This window comes from Ovis aries, chromosome 4, assembly GCF_016772045.2.
Source record: "Ovis aries strain OAR_USU_Benz2616 breed Rambouillet chromosome 4, ARS-UI_Ramb_v3.0, whole genome shotgun sequence".
NCBI classification, from domain to species: domain Eukaryota; kingdom Metazoa; phylum Chordata; class Mammalia; order Artiodactyla; family Bovidae; genus Ovis; species Ovis aries.
In genome coordinates this window covers 57,073,090-57,096,026 of record NC_056057.1, presented here as the reverse complement: position 1 = coordinate 57,096,026, position 22,937 = coordinate 57,073,090, and the positions used below count along the sequence as shown (strand labels likewise).

The following is a 22,937-nucleotide window of genomic DNA, read 5'->3' as shown; positions in this document are numbered from 1 at the left end:
CAGACATGACTGAGCAACTTTCACTTCACTTCCATGGGTGTACGTCCCAGAGTCCTGCTAGACGATGGTACCTGGAATATACACACGACAGGACTCACTCTCATGGCATTTAAAGCCAGAAGTGAACTGAACTATCTAATGAGGTAATCCAGTTTCAACCCAGCTTAACTCCTGATGAGTTCAAAGTGTTCAATCTCTCATCTCAGCTGGCCATCAGAAAAAAGCATGCCCTCTCTGGGTAAATAATATTTAAATATTTACCCCAGACTCTTCTAAATACTAGGCTAGTGTATATATTTTTATGATTACCAGACATACAATGAAGCAGGAAAAAATGATCCCTGGCCAAAAGAAAACAGACCCACAGATTAACTTTATGTTGGAATAAGCAGACAAGGACTTAAAAATAACTATTATAAATTAAATTACATGGAGGAAAATATTAACTGATGAGATGAAAACATGGAGAACTTTAACAGAAAAATGAAATCTTTAAAGAATAGCCAAATTATTATAGAAGAATCAAGAGAAGTCTTGAAAACATCTCTCTTGGTAATAATAAAATAGAATAAAAAGCCAAAAAGAAAAATTGGTAAGGATATGTAGAATATTTGAAAAATGCCAGTAATCACTTTGAACCAACAATAAAAAAAATACAGAATGTGGTATATTTTACAAATCAACTAACATTTCTTTAAAAATTCAATGTTAGAGAAAACAAAAACAAGAACCTAAAAAAAATCTAACTAACCATACATGAGCCTTGATTTACGGAAAATATTATAAAGAATGTTTTGGGGATAATACCAAAAATCTGAATTTATGAACTAGATATTTTAGGAAATTAGGAAATCACTGCTGATTGTCTTAATGTATTTACAGTATTATGGTTATGTAGAAAATGGAGATGAAATAGCATGTTATCTGCAATTTACTTTCAAATGGTTCAGGAAATGGTGTGTTTATAGGTTCCTCTGTGTGGAGAGTTAGAAAAGGGAAATTCTTTTATTAAACATACAATTATAGCTTTATATAATGTTTTGTTTCTAACTTAAATACTTCATATTACAAATAAAATTTTACTCATTTTTAGAAGGAAATCTTATGTATAAATTTTTTCAAGCTAAACAGTCAACAAAAATCTCAGGAGGGTAATGTCAGTAAGTCTTATTTCACATATCAAATTCCTCTTAAGTTTTAAGTATAAATACTGGAAGCAAACTTTTATCAAACCCCACTTAAAGTTCATCTTAGCTTTCAAACTGACACTGCCCCTCTTAGAATCGTCAGTAGGGAAAGGAATACATATAACCCCAGTTAGAATTACGGATAACTCATTTCCAAATTTTATATTGTTTGAGGTCTTTTTTCACTCCCAAGTTTTAAGTTTAAGGTAAAGCCACTATAACGTCTCTTGTGTTTACTTCCCATAGTAAAATCTTTTTAGTATATTTTGCCACTGTTCTTTTTTGGCAGTTTGATCTAAATTCTTATTAATGTTTGTTTTTAGCAGTTTGACCTAAAAATGACCTCTTTCAGAACACATGGAGATACAATAACTATTGATAACAACACAAATCTGAGGAAAAAGAAGGAAGAGTGAAGTGTGAGGCAGATTCATTATTCAAGAGGAAGGTACAAGTAAATGCTCCTGTGAGAACACCACATATCAAAGTGGTATTTGAAATAAAGTCTAAAAGCCTGCCTGAAGTACTGGAATACTAATTTAAGAACAGTGCTGCTAAGAGCAAAGAGCTGATGGTCTTCAGTAGCGATAGTACTGATTTCCTGATTGGATCACATTATTACTTTGTGTCACAAGGGAAATGACATGTCTCAAATTGTGCTTCTTAGCTTGAAGGAGAAAATGTATAGTCTGTAGAACAGTCAGGTTTATAAACAATTTCTGCTTTAGAAGAGGCAAAAAAAAACACAAGACACCCAAACATTTTAATTTCAAGCATGTCATTTCTTATGATTCTGGCTCCTTCCTTTAGTTCCCCAACTCCATAATTCTTTGGCTCCACAATCCACTGACAATACCCATCTTTTCACTGTTCCTCACCTACCTCGTATTTCCAGCTCCTTTCTTACACATCATCATGATCACCACATGTATACATCAGCATCGCCCCTGCTCCTCTCTTAAGTCATTACACTCATGTGAACATTAATCCTACTACACCATCTGTCCTCACTCTCTCCCTCTCCAAGAAAACTGTTTCACTATAACTCTGTGCCTTGATTATTGTAGTAGCTTCCTAACTGGCTTCCTTACTAACACCCTTGCCTTTTCTATAGTCTATCTTAACACTACAATTAATTCTTAAAAAATTATTGACACATTTCTAAATGTTAATAAGAGTCGGTTACTTCTTAAAACATTTAATGACTGTTGATCTCATGCAGCATAAAGGTCACTGACTTTATAATGGTCCGCAGGATTTTACAAAATCTAGCTATTTGTTATCTTTTGTTCTACCACTCTCCCCTTTTCATTCTTCTGTAGCCACCCTGCTCTCATTGCTATTTCTGAAACATGCCAGCGAGCTCCTGTCTCAAGGCCTCTGGACTTGTTCAGGCTTGCTCTCTCACTTCCTTCATGTCTTTTACACATCACTTCAGTGAGGCCTTCTTTTCTATTTACTTTATTTTATTTACTTATTTTTTGCTTTACTTTTCTCATAGCACTTATCACTATCTGACCTGTATATATTTAGTTTATGAATTGTTTCTTGCTTCTAACTCCCACTAGCATTTAAGTTCCATGAGGGCAAGCATTTTATCTGTTTGGTTGATTGTTGTACTTACAGTGCCTCTGATGTGACTGATACACAGTGGACAAACATTTAAATTCTTTATTAAATGAATAAATAAAAGAACTAAGTAAAATACATATTTTTATCTGGGCTATCTGTTGAATGGATGAAATAGGAATTATTATGTAATTTTTAAATGATATTAAAACAAAAACTTTGAATAAAAAATAACTGGATTGAAATATAAACCTAAAGTTACCATAAACTTATTGTCCAAGAAGAAAGATAATGTTTTGCTTTCGAGAATTCATAATTCAGTCAACATATAAATCTGTTCTCATAATTTTACCCCTTGAGAGAAATCATCAGCAGTGTTCTATTTTCTGATGTTTATAACATTAGACACTTTGCTATGAGAAAATAAACATTATCCAAAGTCAATATAAAAGTTGGAATACCCTGAATCACATATAAAAATTCAGAAACTGGAAACTTATACAGATGTTTTCAGCTTTAAAGAATGGAAAATATTAATTTTTACTTGAATTCAAATATAATTATCTAAAGAAATTTCTATGCTATAACTTATGAATGATGACTCAAGTGCTAATTAAATCTCATATTTTAAATGTAGCAATACTTAAATATATTAAATGTACTTAAAGGTATACTTCTAAAAAGTTGAAACAAAAAATTATAAGTTATATCAAAGAAAAACAATTTGATTAAAAGAGATGAATGAAATAAACCTAGAGAAAGTAAGGCAAGGGGGAGAAACTATTTAAAAGACATCATCTGTCCTAAAAATTTCTATTTTGGTACAATGAATCATATACAGCATTACTTAGACTTAAGAATTTAAATAAGATATCAGAAACCAAAAATGTTAGTTCATAGAAACACTCACCTACAACACCATTCAATACGACCTTCGCCCTCACAAGTTTTTGCCCAATGATTATCTGCCAAATTTTTCATTGCAACAGCATATTCACAAAGAGTTTCCTCATCCTCACAATGTTCTCTCCAGATCTTATCAAAATCTCCCACTAAAAACAAGGAAAAAAAAAAGTTTACTTAAAATATGTCAAGCTCTTAAGTTTTAGCATAATCTAAAATTATTATTTAAAGATGAGTGTAAGCAAAGTCATGAAGCAAAATTTCATGAAGTTTAAAACTTTATAAAATTTGAAGCTCTTTTATGCAAATAGATTCACCATTTTAACCATGATGATTTGACAAGCAAATAAAATTTACCATTTTAAACAGTTTTGTGACGCTAGAGCTCTACATATTTATCAGTGTCCTATATTAAAAAAGGTTGATAGGTGAGATAGCAACATACATTAGCATGCAAGTTAAACGTTTGCATTGATATACTTGGATTTGCTCTAGGAATACTACACTTTAAAAAACTATATTCCTAGGGCAAAATGTTGCTAGAGAAATTACCCTGGAAACCTCTCCAAAGTTTTGAGTCTACATAAGATGAATAAAAATTGTAAGGTGACTACATTATCTGGCCACAGTATTACTTCCATCTACTACCTTTTTCTTTTTAATTAAATTAGTGATCACATTTAACATGAAATTTGAAAAATCAATGTGAGTTCTAACAAAGGTATGAAAATGCCACAGCCAAATAAATAACATTAAAACAATTACAAAGGTAAAAAAGTAAACAAAAATTATCAACGTGGCTTCAATCAATGCTCTTAGACATAATTTAGGTTCTCTTGCCACGTGCTCAAGTACAGGCAATTGTTTAGTGACACAATAAACTTAGAGACATAAATATGACAACCAAATTTGGGGGGTGATAATTATATTAAGTTCTTTCTCCAGGCAAGACAATTAGTTTCAGTAAGACTTGGGTTTTTTTTTTTTTTAAATAGAAAAGGAATTATAATAGCTCAAACTTAACAGTACTTATCTATTAAAAAGTTGCAAACCTTTATTGGTTACTTTAAGCACCCAGTTCAGCAGGTACAGAGTTGAAAACCAAACTATTATCCTTCTAGTTTGACCAATACAAGAAAAAGCAATTAAGGGTACAAACGTGCCCTCACACACACACTGCTCAGTTAAGATGAATGTGTATCAGTCTCAAACTTGGTCTGAATATTCCTTTTAAACCCACAAAGGATGAAAAGCTGTTTCTTTTCTGTGTGAGATTATGTTCTTATACAGTAATATTTTCATTAATCACTAATACTTGTAGGCTCTCATTTGTTATATAGCAGACTGGCAATAAATGGCTATTAGAAATGGCAACCAGTGTTCTTGCCTGGAAAATCCCAGGGATGGAGGAGCCTGGTGGGCTGCTGGCTATGGGGTCGCACAGAGTCAGACATGACTGACGTGACTTAGCAGCAGCAGCAGCAGCAGAAACAATACTTGTGTAGTAACAGGGCCCTCAATTTGTTATATAGCAAACTGGCAAAAACTGGCCATTAGAAACAAGCAGGCAAACAAACTTTTCTAAATTCTCAAAGAAAAACTCTCCAGTTTTAGTAACATCTTTCAGATGTACTTATTAAGTCTCTAAGTAGGACTACAGGAAGTATAGTCTTTGAAACAAATATACTGATTAATGATTCTTCAATATTATCTATTATGTTCATAAAACTATTCCTGACTTTACTCATCAGATTTAATGCCAAATGGTTCATTAAGGTACAGAATCATTTTCAAGATGCTTTATCATTACTTGAAATGGATATTGTCAATTCTTTTTCAATAACACAAGAGACAACTCTACATGTGGACATGACCAAATGGACAATACTGAAACCAGACTGATTACATTCTTTGCAGCCAAAGATGGAGAAGCTCCGTACAGTCAGCAAAAAAAAAGACCTGGAGCTGACTGTGGCTCAGATAATTAGCTCCTTATAGCAGAATTCAGGCTTAAACTAAAGAAAGTGGGGAAAACCATTAGGCCATTCAGATATGGCCTAAATCAAATCCCTTATGATTAAACAGTGGAGGTGACAAATAGATTCAAGAGATTAGATCTGGTAGACAGAGTGCCTGAAGAACTATGGACAGAGGTTCATAACACTGTATAGGAGACAGTGACCAAAACCATACCAAAGAAAAAGAAATGCTAGAGGGCACAGTGGCTGTCTGAGGCAGCCTTACAAATAGCTGAAGAGAAAGAGAAGCAAAAAGCAAGGGAGAAAGGGAAAGATATATTCAACTGAATGCAGAGTTCTACACAATAGCAAGAAGAGATAAGAAAGCCTTCTTCAATGAAAAATGCAAAGAAAAAGAGGAAAACAACAGAATGGGAAAGACGAGAGATCTTTTCAAGAAAACTGGAGGTATCAAAGGAACAGTTCATGCAAGGATGGGCACAATAAAGGACAGAAACAGTAAGGACTTAACAGATCCAGGAGAGATTAAGAAGAGGTGGCAAGAATACACCGAACTGTACCAAAAAGGTCTTAGTGACCTGGATAATCACGACAGTGTGTCAACTCACCTAGAGCCAGACATCCTGGAGTGCAGAGTCAAGTAGGCCTTAGGAAATATTACTATGAACAAAGCTAGTGGAGGTGATGAAATTCCAACTGAGCTATTTCAAATCCTAAAAGATGATGCTGTTAGAGTATTGCACTCAACGTCAGCAAATTCGGAAAACCCAGCAGTGGCCCTAGGACTGGACAAGGTCAGTTTTCACCCCAATCCCAAAGAAGGGTAGTGCCAAAGAATGTACAAACCACTAGACAATTGTGTTCACTTCCATGCTAGTAAGCTTATGTTCAAAATCCTTCAAGTTAGGCTTTAGCAGTACTTGAACCGAGAACTTTCAGATGTAAAAGCTGGATTTACAAAAGGCAGAGGTACCAGAGGTCAAACTGCCAACATTCACTGGATCATAGAGAAAGCAAGTCAATTCCAGAAAGACATCTACTTCTGCTTCATGGACTGCGTGAAAGCCTTTGATTGTGTGGATCACAACAAACTGTGGAAAATTCTTTAAGAGATGGGAATACCAGACCATTTTACCTGTCTCCTGAGAAATCTGAAAGTGGATCAAGAAGCAACACTTAGAACTGGACATGGAACAACTGACTGGTTCAAAACTGGGAAAGGAGTACAGAAAGGCTGTATATTCTCATCCTGTTTATTTAACTTATATGCAGAGTACATCATGCAAAATGCCTGGTTGGACAAGTTACAAGCTGGAATCAAGACTCCTGGGAGAAATGTCAACCACCTCAGATATGCAGATGATACCACTCTAATGGCAGAAAATGAAGAGGAACTAAAGAGCCTCTTGATGAGGGTGAAAGAAGAGAGTGAAAAAGCTGGCTTAAAACTCAACATTCAAAAAACTAAGATCATGGCATCTGGTCCCATCACTTCACGCCAAATAGAAGGGGGAAAAGTGGAAGCAGTGATGGATTTTCTCTTCTTGGGCTCCAAAATCAATGCAGATAGTGACTGTAGCCATGAAATTAGAAGATGCTTGCTTCTTGGAAGGAAAGCTATGACAACACCAGAGAGTATATTTAAAAGTAAAGACATCGCTTTGCCGACAAAGGTCCATATAGTCAAAGCTATGGTTTTTCCAATAGTCACGTATGGATGTAAGAGCTGGACCATAAAGAAGGCTGAGCACTGAAGAATTAATGCTTTTGAACCTTGGTGCTGGAGAAGACTCTTGAGAGTTCCTTGGACAGCAAAGAGATCAAACCAGTCAATCCTAAAGGAAATCAATCCTGAATACTCATTGAAAAGACTGATGCTGCAGCTCCAATACTTTGGCCACCTGATGTGATGAGCCAATTCATTGGAAAAGCCTCTGATGCTGGGAAAGATTGAAGGCAAAAGGAGAAGGGAGCAGCAGAGGATGAGATGGTTAGATAGCATCACTGACTCAATGGATCTAAGTTTGAGCAAACTCAGGAGATGGTGAAGAATAGGGAAGCCTGGCATGCTGCCATGGGTTCGAAAGAGTCAGACTTGACTTATCCACTAAATAACAATTATCAATTCTAAAAGACCCTTTTGTTTGAACATGTAAGTTTCACTGTCCTATGTAATGTACATATTACAAGTAAATACATAAACTTACTATATTTTCTGGTAATAGAAGTCATTCAAACAAAGGTTCTATAATCATATATTTTCGGGAGAACCTATGTTTAACTTTAAAAGATTTCCTTTTTTCAAGACTTAGTTTAGATTCTACAGAAGGTACAACTAAGGGACCCCTAGGAGACAGGAGTGAGGGAGTTGGGGAGAACAAGTTAAGGGAGGAGAAAATGCTAATGCAAGGATGCATAGTTGAGGCTGCTGCTTTGGACAACATGGAAGCATAGAGTGTGCCTCAGGAATTGTGCACCCAAAGGATGGGAGGCTAGAGCATTTATTTTACAGTTACTATCCCCCATTAATTAAGAGTTGCTAACAATCTGTACTTCAACTCTACACTAAGGCACTGAAAAAGGGGATGCCCTCAGTGGGCTCCAGCAGTTTTGGAAAAAGCTGAAAAGAAAGCAGCATTTAAATAGGGATTCTGTCAGGGCTAGTCCCTCTGAGCTCACAGTATCTGACCATCATACCCGAGGACCAATGTTATGTTACACTCCTAAGCCACCAAAGGCAACTACTATAAATTCTCTGAGTCCTTACTATGTCATTGTATACTGTGAAACTATATTCAAAATTCTCTTAAATGCTGACAACTTTTTATGAAGTTTTAAGGCTTACAATTAATATTTGCTCTACTAAAATTTTGAGGAAGGATTCAAATTTGTCTGGAAGCCTATAAACTCAAACTGTTTGCAAACTTCAATTTAATGTTTTCACTAACATTTAAGAGTCTCCAGATTCTCCAAGTATGTTGATACTGAGACTAACATGATTAATAGTTAGTACATTTAAAATATAACCAAGACTAAATGCGATTGTACATAATTTTCATTTTCTTTACCAGATTTGCTGAAAAAGTACTCTATGTTTAATACTACAGAGAATAATAAAGTTAATGAGCAAGCACTGGCATCAAACAAAAGGGAGAAGACATGTAATAAAATGTGGTATCTGTTCTCACAGAGATATAAACCTGACATATTCCCTACGGTTCACATAAGCCATTCCAGACCCAGAAGTTTTAAATCATGTATTTATTCAAGTTGTCAAACCCCAACTACTAGGTATAACACTATGTTGCATGTCTGGTGGTTACAAAGTTGAACAAAAAACATAGCCTTCAGTTACTAGAAAATTCCACTTTCCAGAATACCCATGAAAACTTATTTTTAAAATAAATTAATTTATTAAAAACAGAATAGGACAATCCCATGTTTTTCACAACAGCCCACTGTTTGTTTTTACACCATTCAAAATGATGCTGTTTATGTTTTAAGTAGTATATTTTCAAAATAATTTATGATTTGTGTTCTAAAAGTCAAAAAAAGTTAAGGTTGACCAGTGAGCTGCATATGCAGAAAAGTATGGCGAAGCTCAGCTCTGAGGATTTTTTGTTGTTATTGCTACCTTTTAGTCATTACGTCAACTGGACTTAAAAGATGATCTTATTTAAAAGGATAATATTTCTTTATCAAAAGGTAAATCAAGAATGAAGAACTTCCTGAGGTCTGTGTCCAAGATCTACTCAACAAGAAATGCTTAAGTATTTAAGTTCAATCAATCAGTGCCTTTGAGTAATTAATAATTAGCCTTATAATGATTTTTATATACTGGCACTTGTGACAACTCAAAATCATTGTGATTAATAACCTATTTTCTTACTTATTTCTTACAGGCATCTATAAAAGGAGAGAGAGAGAGAGAAAAGGGGGGAGGCAAGGAAAGGGAAGAATTGCACAGAGAAATCTGGGCAATTCAAAAATTATATTTAGATGTTCTGCAGCCTAACCTGAAATTAATCATTAATAAACATTTTCTAGTCAGACTAAAATAATAAATGTAGAGAAGACATCAGTATTCATTTGTTTAAATACATCATTTTAAGATCAAGTTAAAGCTCTGACAAATCTTTAAAGTCCCATGATTGTCTCATAAAATTCTAAAATAAAGTCTGCATTAACAGGACTATTTATCATATTCTTTCTTTACATTTAGACTTTTAAAAACATGAATTAAAAACTAATTAATAATTCAAAACACAAGTGATGCCAACTTAAAGTTGTGAAACCAAATTCAGCATGAAAATCAATGAATCAAATTACTCTGAAACTTGGTCTTACTCTCAAGATTAAATTGTAATTATTGACTAAACTCACCTTCATAAGCCTATGCCACAACTAAAGAATATTCAATATAAGTTACTTCCAATGAAAAGACAGTAACTAGGAAAAAATAGTACATTCATTAGTGGATTAAAAGACAGAGTTCCATGGAATACAAGAAGGAAAAAAAAAAAGCTCATAGATGCAGAGAACTGACTGGTAGTTCCCAAGGGAAGGGGGTTGGGGAGTAGGCAAAATAGGTGAAGAAGGTCAAAAGGTGCAACCTTTCAGTTATTAAATAAATATGTCATCAGTTCAGTCAGTTCAGTTGCTCAGTTGTGTCTGACTCTTTGCGACCCCATGAATCACAGCACGCCAGGCCTCCCTGTCCATCACCAATTCCTGGAGTTCACCCAAACTCATGTGCATCGAGTTGGTGATGCCATCCAGCCATCTCATCCTCTGTCGTCCCCTTCTCCTCCTGCCCCCAATCCCTCCCAGCATCAGTCTTTTCCAATAAGTCAACTCTTCGCATGAGGTGGCCAAAGTACTGGAGTTTCAGCATCAGCATCAGTCCTTCCAATGAAAACCCAGGACTGATCTCCTTTAGGATGGACTGGCTGGATCTCCTTGCAGTCCAAGGGACTCTCAAGAGTCTTCTCCAACACCACAGTTCAAAAGCATCAATTCTTCAGAACTCAGCTTTCTTCACAGTCCAACTCTCACATCCATACACGACCACTGGGAAAACCACAGCCTTGACTAGACGGACCTTTGTTGGCAAAGTAATATCTCTGCTTTTTAATATGCTATCTAGGTTGGTCATAACTCTCCTTCCAAGGAGTAAGCGTCTTTTGATTTCATGGCTGCAGTCACCATCTGCAGTGATTTTGGAGCCCCCAAAAATAAAGTCTGACACTGTTTTCACTGTTTCCCCATCTATTTCCCATGGAGTGATGGGAACTAGATGCCATGATCTTAGTTTTCTGAATGTTGAGCTTTAAGCCAACTTTTTCACTCTCCTCTTTCACTTTCATCAAGAGGCTTTTTAGTTTCTCTTCACTTTCTGCCATAAGGGTCGTGTCATTTGCATATCTGAGGTTATTGATATTTCTCCCAGCAATCTTGATTCCAGCTTGATATTTGAAAAAAAAAGAATTCCATTTTTAGTAATTTTCAGATTAGTTTAGATATTACTTTGATAGCAACGATCTTTGTAAGAACCAAGAATAAGAAGCTAAAAAGTCATTTCTTTTTGCTCTTACTCAATAGCCTCAAGAACAGTTAGATTATAGGTCCAAACTTGAGTGAACCAATGGAATCTCTAAACCTTCTCTTTAGAATGGATACTATTCCTTCTTTCTGAATTAACTTCTCTCATGCCATCTAGAATAGAAAATTTCTTTCTTTCAAAACATAAAAGAATTCCCATATTCTTCAAGAGGGTTTACCTCCCTCCCACTGGATCTTCCCTGGTGGCTCAAATAGTAAAGAATTGGCCCGCAATGTGGGAGACCTGGGTTCAATTCCCAGGTTGGGAAGATCCCCTGGAGAAGGGAATGGCTACCCACTCTGGTGTTCTTGCCTGGAGAATTCCATGGACAGAGGAGCCAGGCTACAGTTCATGGGATCCAAAGAGTAGGTCACGACGGAAGGTTAACAGAATAAATGAAGTAAGCCGAAAAACTCACGACCAGGTGGAAACAAGTTCAGCAGTCATTCCAAGACATTAAAACAAAGTGATCAGGAACAGATTATTTACAAACATAGTTAAACCACACACAGACCAGCTTTCTCAGTATTCTTGAGCATTTTATATAGTAGCAAACCTAAAGATGGCACAAAAACATCTAAGATGTTTGATGTTGACGTGTTCCTGAGAATCAAACGAACCACCTGAAAAACTTGCATATACACCTATCGTGCTGCTACTAGTCATTTCTCGGATAAGGGGAAAAATCCAACATTCTAATGTGTTAAAAAGGTTGGATCTTTCATATACAATGTTATTAACAGAAATATAAGAAGCAAAGGGGGCAAAAAAAAAAAAAAAAAAAGATAAAGAACAAAAGCTTCAGCAATCCTAATACTGAAGAAGAAAGACACTATAGAACAGTCTAGATAGAAATTCCAGGAACCATTCAATCTTCAATACCCCTAAATGCATTCAAGTGGTAGTAACAACTACACCTTTTATTTTTAAAAGTATGTATTTAACACAACTAATGCTTTCTATATGCCAGATACTGTTTAAGTACCTTACAAATATTAACTCATTTAATTCTAACACCAATCCATTTTGACAGATATTTTACTTTACAGATAAGGAAACTGAAGTACAGAAAGATTAAGTAACCCTCTCAAAGGTACACATCAAACCTGGCAGTCAAGTGCCAAAGTCCATGCTCCTCACCACTGTACCACCTTGCTTCCCATAATGAGTTTCTAATTTATGAACTTTCATGGATATGAACAAAGCTTTGCACTAAAGCAAAGTACACTGACTCTACTAGCCACACACAAATGGTCTTTTGTCAGTCAAATGCAATTACTTAGTCTCTGGGTGGTGGTGATTTAGCCTCTCCAACTGCATTATTTGGTAGATTCCTGGCAGCAATTTCAACTCTGGCTGCACAATGGTTTCACCTGGACGTTTCATTTGATTGGTCTGAAGTGGGAACTGGTCATTTATTTTACTGCTCCCCAGATGAATCCACTGTGCAGTCATGGCTTAAAACCAAGGGTTTATGGCAAGACTGTAAACTCAAAAGCCTGGTGAAAAAATATATAGAGCAACTGAGGCTTGGGGCAAACTGAAGAGACAAATTTAATTCAAAAACAAAACACTGCACGGATAAACGTTTACATTTATAAATATAATCTGACCCATGGTGCATTTTCTGTTTCTTATTGCAAACATATTTATGATGAAAAATTAATTCAAACTGTAAAACTCTGAATACACCCTATACAAGAGATGGAAAGAATCAAGAAAAGTTAGAATCAGTATCTGTTATTCCCCTGTGAAACAACTTTACCTAAATGCATATCACCACACAGATCTTGTTTAGTGTAAACAAAGGACTTATGGAGAATCTTCTGGGACTTAATTTTTATGTAACTGGGAATAGGAATTTCCATATAAATAGAGGAATTTCTGTATAAATAAGTAATACTCAGATGTCCCTGTAAAGGCATGGGGTTCTAAAATAACTTGTGCAATGAGCATCAGTGATTCTACACATAAAGCACAATAAATGACTACAGTTTACATCAGTGGTTCTCAGATGTTTAGATTTTAAAACCAGCACAAACTTCACCTCAAAAATTTGGGAAGTGAATATTGGGGTTGAAAAATTTTGTGTGTGAAGTTAGAGTATATAAATAAATACAAAGACATATACAAAATTATTATCATACCAACACACACAGAGACACTTACACCACACACAACATCCTTATTAGTTCACATTTTTTGAGAAAAAAAATTTTTTAACCTATACTCACTACTGACAGTTTTAATTTAAAAAGTGGACTGATGTTAATAATGATAATATGGACCATTTCAAAAGACTAAATTAATCTATTACACTCATTTAAGATATGACCATAAATTCATTACAAAAATTTTGTACTGAAAATTAAAATTTAAAAATTATGAATATAAAAAGATTAGATTCAAACCACATGGATATATTCTATATCAGCTTCCTTCTTCTGTGTGTGTGCCTTAAATCTACAAGGCAAGGTGCTAGATACTAGGGACACAAAGATAAAAAGGCAGACTCCTACTCAAGGAACTAAATTTAGCGGGAAAGACAGATAACTGAACTGGTAAGTGATAACTATTGGCTTCCCAAGTGGTTTAGTGGTAAAGAATCTACCTGCCAATGCAAGGAGATGCAGGAGACGTGGGTTTGATCCCTGGGTCGGGAAGATTGCCCTGGAGGAGGAAACGGCAACCTGCTCCAGTATTCTTACCCAGGAAATCCCATGGACAAAGGGATCGCTACAGTCCACGGGGTCACAAAAGAGTTGGACACAACTGAGCACGCCGCAAGTGATGACTGCAATAAAGGAAAGGTAATGGTATCTTGGGAGCATAAAGGAGCATACTTACTTATGTAAAACCAGTAAGATACTACTGGTATCTTCCAAGAGTCTATCCTCCATTATACATTATCATCACTCCACTGGCCTGTTCATCTGCCCTCAAAACTTTAACAGAGGGCTTCCAATCCTTTACTACCAAGGGACACATCTGAATTAAATCATTACCATTACCATATGACAAGCCAACGTGCCTATCTACTCTTTTCTCCATGCCTCCATCTCAACACACACATTTCTAAACTGGCTGGAAATAGCTATTTATATTTTTCCAGGCAAGAAATCTTGGCACCATCATTGACTCTTCCCTTTACTTTCACTAAAACTGTTCACTCTGACTTTCAAAAAGTATTTGACTTATCTTTCTCTATTTTCATGAGCACTACTTTTACTTCTATTATTAACCTTTAAAAAATACATTGGTGTAAGTCTCCTAGCTTACTTTCATCTAGATTCCTTCCTACTTCAATCTATTGTACTTTAGCTAGGTGTTCAACTCCTTTGCCCACTGTATAATCTACAGAGTTTTAAAATAATACAGATGCCTGTGCTCCACAAAGTTCCACAGGCAATACTAATGTAGGATCAAGGTTGATATCCACTGCATTTGTTGTTACATTTTTTTCCCCAAAAATCAAAGGATGTATACCAATACTGTTGATTTTTACTGTATCTTTTAAAATGTAAAAATTTCCTAAAAAGATACCTTACTACAAGGTGACTAAAAATAACAAAATCAAATAGTTACTATGTGTCCCTCACTGAGTTTATCCATGTTCCCTTTATCTTCCAGTGTTACCGATTACTGTTTGTTTTTTCCATTTTTCTTTCCCTGCTAGAAATGCAGTTCAAACTCTCCTAGCGAAACTAGGAGACTCTCCGTTCTGTGGACAGTTTTCAACTTACTCATTTGGTGATTGAGCAAAGATTCCATCACTAAAAAACAGGGCTTTCAGATTCTGTATCAGAATCAGAAAAGAACATGTGAAGAAAAAAGAGTTAAACGTCACTTGATTTAAAAAAAAAAAAAAAAAAGTAAAACAAAGGGAATCTGTTAAAGTGTCTTGGGGTCAAAGAGTTGGTCAGTAATTTAAAGCAGTATTGAAAGCCCCCAAAGGAGAAAAAAATTAGGAAAGTGCAACTAAAAACACAGTCTGTTATTCTAATTTTAAAAGTAATTTCAAAACTTTGTTTCATGAAAAAACACTAACAATACATTTATTCTTTCACTTTTAGACCTTTTGATTTTAGTTTAAAATTATTTCTAATTCAAAGGTTTTTCCCTTCCCCCTACAATTCTGTTTTAGCTGTACGCTAAGGAAAAATCAATCACAAATGAGCAGCTTATCCTAAACTGCTGTTGCAGTACCCTTTGTCTTAAACAAGGAGAATAATTTGAATAATCAATAAGAATTGAACATCTATACTAGGCTATTTAGTAGCTGACTCTTAAAATGCTGCTCAGAGCTGTTAACCTTTGTAACACAATTTTTTTTCCTGACTTAAGTCTACAAAATCAACCTATTCTGTGTTCTTTTCTGTTTCAGTATCAGTAACCTATCCTATTTATTCTAACTACTTTTAAAATATTATCACTGCTACTAGCAACACTGATTTTTTTTAAATGTAGAAAAGTATAATAAAGATCACTCATTAACCTATGTTTTGAGAATATCATTGTTAACAGGTTAACATGCGTTTTAACTTTTTTCTGATTGATAATCTGCACGGGTCTATGTGACAAACTGTTTTAACCTGTTCTGGCATGCAGAAAAAGTAAATTCAGAGACAATTAAATTGATGAAAACTGCTAAAGACATTCACAAAATAGGTTAAAAAAATAAAGGTTTCCATTTATATAAACTCAATCCTTTATCTATAAATGACTGACACCAGAAACACTCCTTCTCATCTCCATTGCTAAACATTTCCTGACCATTTCCTTTTGGTAACTACTTCAGATATCAGCACTGCCTGGAATACTGACCTTTATCTCCAATTCTCATTTTACTCATACAAATAGGCAAAGGATCTCTAGGTGCTGACAGAGGACAGGCAGTAAAATGGAGTAGAGAGAGGAAAAGTGTTAAAAGAGTGCATTAAACTTAACTGCTAGGCTTCACAATCTTATCCACAACCCCCAACCCCAAGCCTGCTCATTGCCACAATAAGCATCAGTTTGCACAAATGCACTGGGAAAGGTAGAGAGAAACTTTTTTCTACCAACCTTATTTTCAATATTATTCCTTCATTTTCAATTTCAATATTATTCTTTCATTTTCAATTCCACTATCAAAGATAAGGAAAGGGAAAACTGTATTATCCAACACTACACTCATTATCCAGGTCTCACTCCTGTCTTTTACTATCTAGAGAATGTTTTTGCCTCTTCCTTCATTCTATCCCAATTTATTTTCTTCTCTGCTGTCACTCCAGAAGAAACCCACGCTTCACATAGCTGTAACTCAGCAAATCATACTTATTATTCCAGGGACTGCCCCATTCTCATCAATTTACATCCTTTTACCCAACACAAATTCTAGGGCTACTTCCTGCTTCTCATTTTCCCTCACTCCAAGAACATCTGGAGACACCATTAGGCTTTGAACTGGGTTGGGGGGTGGGCATTAATCTCATAAAATCTGTTAGAATCTCATAAAATCTGTTTGGTGCTAATGATGAACTATCCAAATTTCAAGCAAGTTATTTTACTAGTTTTAGGACTCAGTTCACTCATGTATAAAAACGAAGGAAGTCATTTAGATTATCACTTGAAAATCCAGCTGACAAATTTCCAAGCACCATTGACAGGGGTTCTGAAACTATACATCTGAGGTGGAATGGAGTAATTTTCTAAAAGGCACCCATATGAGTTTACTGTTTATTCATGTTTGGGAATCACTAAAGTTCCTTCTAGTTTAACATTCAAAGATTCTATGCTGGAATTTTCACTGCATTTTTTGATAGGAATATTGTTATAAAAGGAGTACAGTTTCCATAATTATTGGTTTTACAGTACAGGCATGTTACTGATTAAATAGGCCTTTGTAACCTGACCCAGCACCATTTGTATTATTATTTTATAACCAGAGAAGACTTGCAAATGACACTTTAATGACAGTAAGACCTCAAAGTAAAGCATTAAATTAATAAAGCATGAATTCTTTGGTATTATTATATGAAAAATCAGACTTTTTCAGGTGGTGCTTTCACAGATTTTTGTCAAATCACAATTCTTGACCTATATGTCAGAAATAAAGATAGAAAGGGCATGCTTTTTAGGACCTTTTACTTTGCTAGTTCACTGATGGGGCTTTGTATATCATTAAAACCCAGAGAAGTCTAGATCATTGGTGGAATTCAGGGCATTAAAACACCTAAAGAACAGTCTCATTCATATGCTTACAGACTGCCAGGACTTTACCTGCCCTAAAGCAAACTGTATCATTCACTTATGAACTACATGTATCTATCCTAGTTCTGGTAACTTCCAAATACTAATTCTCGTTATAAACAAGCATTCCCTTGGTTACTATTCAGGCTTAAACACATGCTTCAACATGCAGGAACTAAGAGTAAACAGCAGACACGATGACACCTAATTTTTGAATGAATTAATAATGAATAATCAAATTATTATAAAAATGGAAATTGAATTATATGCTACCCATTTTTTTCTTTAAAAAGAGATACTTAAGTTTGTACAAAATACATGATAAAGTGTGTCCATTTATTTCCTCATTTTTCCAAATAACCAAGAACCTACTGAATGCCATTATGTAAGTGCATTCTCTGAATATCAAGAATGATGCAATCGTTGCTATAGTAACTACTCATTATTGAATAAATTGTGGGTTGGGGTTAAAGCATTCTTGAAAAAGATTTCAATGTCTCAATATGCCTGATAAGTCTCTATTGCTATTAAACAATAACTATAGGTTATTTTTTAGGATTACTATTTAAGCAGCTATTAAAAAATAGAGCCTTGAGTTGTCAAGGGGAAAAAAAACTTTAAAGTTTGAAAAATGAAACACATCACCTACATTCAAAAGAACAAAAGATACTTAGTTTTACTCTTCCAGAGTAATTGAAAAGTGTTTGTAACTCAAAAGTAACATTATCTTAGCTATCTGTTCCTTCCCACTGTCATAATTTTGCTTTTAATCCAAGCTTAACCAAGTATAAGACAACCACTAGAAGACTGCCGACTTCTCTACGTGCAATTAAGCTAAAGCCAGAAGAAAGCAAGAAAAAAATTATCTCTCGTTTTGATCTTTAGAAGAAATGTCTCCTGAGCACATGAAAAAACTGGGAATTTTCACTGTCAGTTTCTTATAAAATAGTTCTGTAAAAAAGCTTGTATTTTAAAACACCAAATATAACTGTAGATCCCAACTATGAACAGTTATCAGGCCCAAGCAAAAGCTACTATGGCTTCTCCTTTGCTCAAGATCTTCCATAAGAGGGGTTCCCAGCGATGGCTGTTTCGCGGGGTACCCTTAGGAGGCTTAGTCGTTACATACTATTCATATCTAAAGAATATTTTAAGAATCTGCCCCAGATCTCTTTCTCTCCCGCCTAAATAAACACTAAGATCCAGCATTTAAAGAACGGGATGGAAGCGGGGGGCGGGGGGGGGGGGAAGGGGGGCGGCCGGGGGTGGCAAGGATGGAGCCCCTCCCCCTTAGGTGAAGTCCAGTCAGCTAAAAGGCCTGCTGACTTCGCAGCCCTGGAAGCCAATGCGAGGAAGCTCCGGCCCGGGCTAAACCCGCAGGAATGAGGTAGTAAGAAGGGGGTCAAACGCGGTAACAAATCAAACAGGCTGATCAAAGCGCAGGGTGGTCAACTCGCGCTTCTTCCAGTTCATCTTTCTCGAATGGATTTCTGCCTGACTTCGTGTTTGAGCTTCTAGTCTCTCGTAACGATAGACCGCCACCTCCTGTGTGAGGGTCTGGGTTCTTGTGTGTGGTGACAATCTCAGCACCCAGGCTGGGGACAGGGGATGGCAGAGGTGGGGACTCGGCTCCTCCACAGGCCTGGAACTCTCCTGAAGGGCCCTCGAAGAAAAGGGGGCGGGAGGAGGGCGCCTGAAGCCGAACCGAGGGCTCGACCGAGAAGGGGGCGTCCTGGCCTGGGAGAGCGGCCCTGGCAGGGGCTGACGTGCAGCTTCTTCAGGTTGTAATGGTGGCCCCTTGGGGGAGGGGAGAGGTTGACAAGGGGCCGGGGGCGACGAGGGCTCCCCTTCCCCCCGCTCCGTTCGCTGTTTACCTTCCCGGTACTTCTTGCGGAGCCGCCGGTGGACGCTCTTTACCACGCCGGAGAGCTTCTCCTGCTCCAGCTTCCGCTCCTGCTCCCTAGGCGGCGGAGTGCTCGCGGGTCCGGCCCCGTGCTCGCGAGCAGCGCTTCGGCTGCCGGGCCCCGGCTCCATATCGCTGCTGCCGCCGCCGCCGCCGCCCCTCGGGCCCCCGCAGACGCCCGCCTGACGGAGGAGGTGGGGAAGGAGGAGGCAGCAGCGGAGGCAGCAGCGGGAGGAGGCAGAGGAGTCAGAGCGGCTGCCTAGGAGGTGGCCACTTACTCAAGCGCACAAGCTGATTGGTAGACTCTGGAGGGCTGGGCGGAAACGGAAAAGGCCAAAGGCCAATAGACGGAGAGCGCTAGGCCGCACCCGCTTGTTTGGGAAGGCGAGCAGCTGAAGGAGGCGGGGCTTGCAGGCTGAGGTTGCTGAGACAGTGCGAGCTCTAGGCCCGACAGCTCCTCTCCCTTCCCCGCCGCTCCAGGGATCCTGTGCGCAGGCGCTGTGATGAGGCCACGGGAGACGCGCTGCAAGCCATGCGCTTGCGCGACTGAGTTTGCTTAGGTTGGGCATCTTTGCTACCGCCCAGCTTTCTCAAGTCTTCTAGCCATTTCCCTTCCTGAGAGTTACATTCTGGTGTGATGCAGTCAGGGTCCTCTATCTGAGCCTCAGCTTCACCTTGTCAGTTGTAGGTTCCCTTTAGCTGCGTGGCCCTGAGAAGCATTTAGATGACTTGGGAACACGAGAATTTTACATTTTAAGTCACCCAGGCATGGATGGTTTGGTGGGCACAAAACGAGGTCTGGCTACCAAGTGTGTGCGTCCTGAGTTGTGCCCGGCTCCTTGCAACCCTATGGACTATATAGCCCGTCAGGCTCCTCTGTCCGTGGAATTTTCCAGGCAAGAATGCTGGAGTGGGTTGCCGTTTCCTACCTCAGGGGATCTTCCCAACCCAGGGATCGAACCTCAGTCTTTGGTATTGGCAGGCGTATTCTTCACCACTGTGCTACCTGGAAAGCCCAAGCACTGTTTAATTCAAGAGCCAGCAGTGAATGATGCCTCTAGTGCTAGAGTTGGGCGGAAAATCATGGGAACCAGGGAAAGGAGAGGGGCAATGAAAAGCGATGTAAGATGGAAGAGGGGAAAGGAAAGCTAGAGAGTCCATAACAGATGTCCTTGAGAACGTCTGTGGTGGCCTGGGTGTCCGAGAAAGTCTGACTTGGTCTAATTCGCATCAGAACTCTGAGCACTTTTAATGTTGGCATGGGTGGCTTGCCGCCTTTTAAATGGTGAGGTTAGTCTAGGCAGAGTGCTTAAGTGGATTTGGCAACCTGTTCTACCTCCCTCCTCTTCACTCTTCTCATGGGAAGCTTATGGGGAATATGGGTATTGACTTCTGTCTCAGAAAGGAGGAACACTGAGAGAGAGAGAGAGAGAGAGAGAGAGAGAGAGAGAGAGAGAGAGAGAGAGAGAGAGAGAGAGAGAGAGAATTAGCTTTCAAGTGGTACTGAGGGTGCTGGAGTTTCAGAGATTCAACCAGCTGAGGGCCCTTAATGAATTGTGTTAGGCTGTAGTGTTCCCACCCCATCCACCGCACTGCAGTTGTTGGTTACCTGATGTTTGGAAATTGTTGCAATAACAATCTGATCAGTAATTTTATAAATATAAATGAGGCCTGCATTGTGTAACCATTTTGTATGCCACCTTCTGAATAATGAAGATCTTGAAAAAGGTAGTAGCATTATACAGTCTCCAGAACATAGGAGGACCCAGAGTGTGGAAGTGAAAAGAGAAGACAGGTGAAATTTAAGATGAAAGATATGTCCCTACCCTTAGTGAAGAAGCAGATCAAACACAGATAAACTTCATAAGAACTAAGTGTAGTTATAAGGAGGCATTACACAGACATGCCTAATAAAATGAGAATGCGCCCATGCTAAGTTGATTCGGTTGTGTCAGAGTCTTTTATTTGAGAACCTGAGGACCATAGCCCACCAGGCTTCTCTGTCCATGGGATTCTCCAGGCAAGAATAGTGAAGTGGGTTGTCATGCCCTTCTCCAAATAAAATGAGAATATGGGATCTTATTTGGGGTGGGAATACTTTCATTTGGGAAAAAGAGGAACTTAAAAAGACAACATTGTTTTGCTCTTTCCATATTTTAATATTTATTGAAGGCAAAAAGAGGTGCAAATATTTGAAAGTTATAATCATAGTAAAGAGAGCATTAAATTTCATTTGTACTGAATTGGCTTCCCTGGTGGTTCAGACCACAAAGAATCTTCCTGCAATGCAGGAGACCCAGATTCAATCCCTAGGTTGGTTCAATCCCTTCTCCCTTGGAGAAGGGAATGGCAACCTGCTCCAGTATTCTTGCCTGTAAAATTCCATGGACAGAGGAGCCTGGCGGGCTACAATTCATGGGGTCACCAAGAATTGGACATGAGTGAGCAACTAACACATGCACAATCATAAAGAGAGTATTAAATTTCATTTGTACTGAATTGTAGTTAAAAGAATTTTTCCCTCCATGCTACTACTAGCACATGAATTTTTTGTGTGTGTGTGCATTCAGTTGTGTCCGACTCTTTGCGACCTCATGGACTGTAGAGAGTCAGACACGACTAAGTGACTGAATTGAACTGTGTATAGAAAAATATCCTTGGCAAGAAAAATAACTTGTTTTCTTTGTTCAGTTCAGTTCAGTTGCTCAGTCGTGTCTGACTCTTTGCAACCCCATGGGATGCAGCACACCGGGCCGACCTGTCCATCACCAACTCCTGGAGTTTACTCAAACTCATGTCCATTGAGTTGGTGATACCATCCAACCATCTCATCCTCTGTCATCCCCTTCTCCTCCTGCCTTCAATCTTTCCCAGCATCATGGTCTTTTCTAATAAGTCAGTTCTTCACATCAGGTGGCTAAAGTATTGGAGTTTCAGCTTCAACATCAGTCCTTCCAATGAACACCCAGGACTGATCTCCTTTAGGATGGACTGCTTGGATCTCCTTTCAGTTCAAGGGACCCTCAAGAGTCTTCTCCAACACCACAGTTCAAAAGCATCAATTCTTCAGTACTCAGCTTTCTTTACAATCCCACTCACATCCATACATGACTACTGGGAAAACCATAGCCTTGACTAGATGGACCTTTGTTGGCAAAGGAATGTTTCTGCTTTTAAATATGCTGTCTAGGTTGGTCATAACTTTCTTTCCAAGGAATAAGTGTCTTTTAATTTCATGGCTGCAGTCACCATCTGCAGTGATTTTGGAGCCCCCCAAAATAAAGGGGGTTCTCTTGCCTTGAGAACCCCATGAACAGTATGTCTTCTTTGTAAGGAAACTAAATTCCCATAGACAATGAGAAGAGTCAAGATGTAAAAATAAAGTGCATTCTATTTTCAGTATGAATTCAAAACATATTAATTGATGATGAAAAGCAAACATAAAATTCACATCAAAATCTGGGTGGTGGCACTGAACTAACAAATAGAAAGATTCTGGGCATACTTTGCAAAAGTGTTGTACTTTTCATTGCTACATTTATTGAGTTTTCCTATAGGACGGA

The 22,937-nt window shown here is 37.8% G+C and overlaps 1 protein-coding gene across 2 annotated transcripts in view; it reads right to left on the bottom strand.

Moving 5' to 3' along the window:
* Positions 1–19,671, bottom strand: part of BMT2 (base methyltransferase of 25S rRNA 2 homolog) — an 80,240-nt gene extending 60,569 nt beyond the window's left edge. For both annotated transcript variants that reach the window (XM_004007878.5, XM_042249197.2), the window contains exons 1-2: positions 19,346–19,671; positions 3,667–3,808 (exon numbers count right to left, since the gene is read on the bottom strand). In XM_004007878.5, coding sequence (XP_004007927.2) covers positions 3,667–3,808; positions 19,346–19,505 — 302 coding nt within the window. In that variant the 5' untranslated portion in view covers positions 19,506–19,671. The remainder of the gene's footprint in view (positions 1–3,666; positions 3,809–19,345) is intronic.
* Between the last annotated feature and the right edge of the window lie 3,266 nt (positions 19,672–22,937).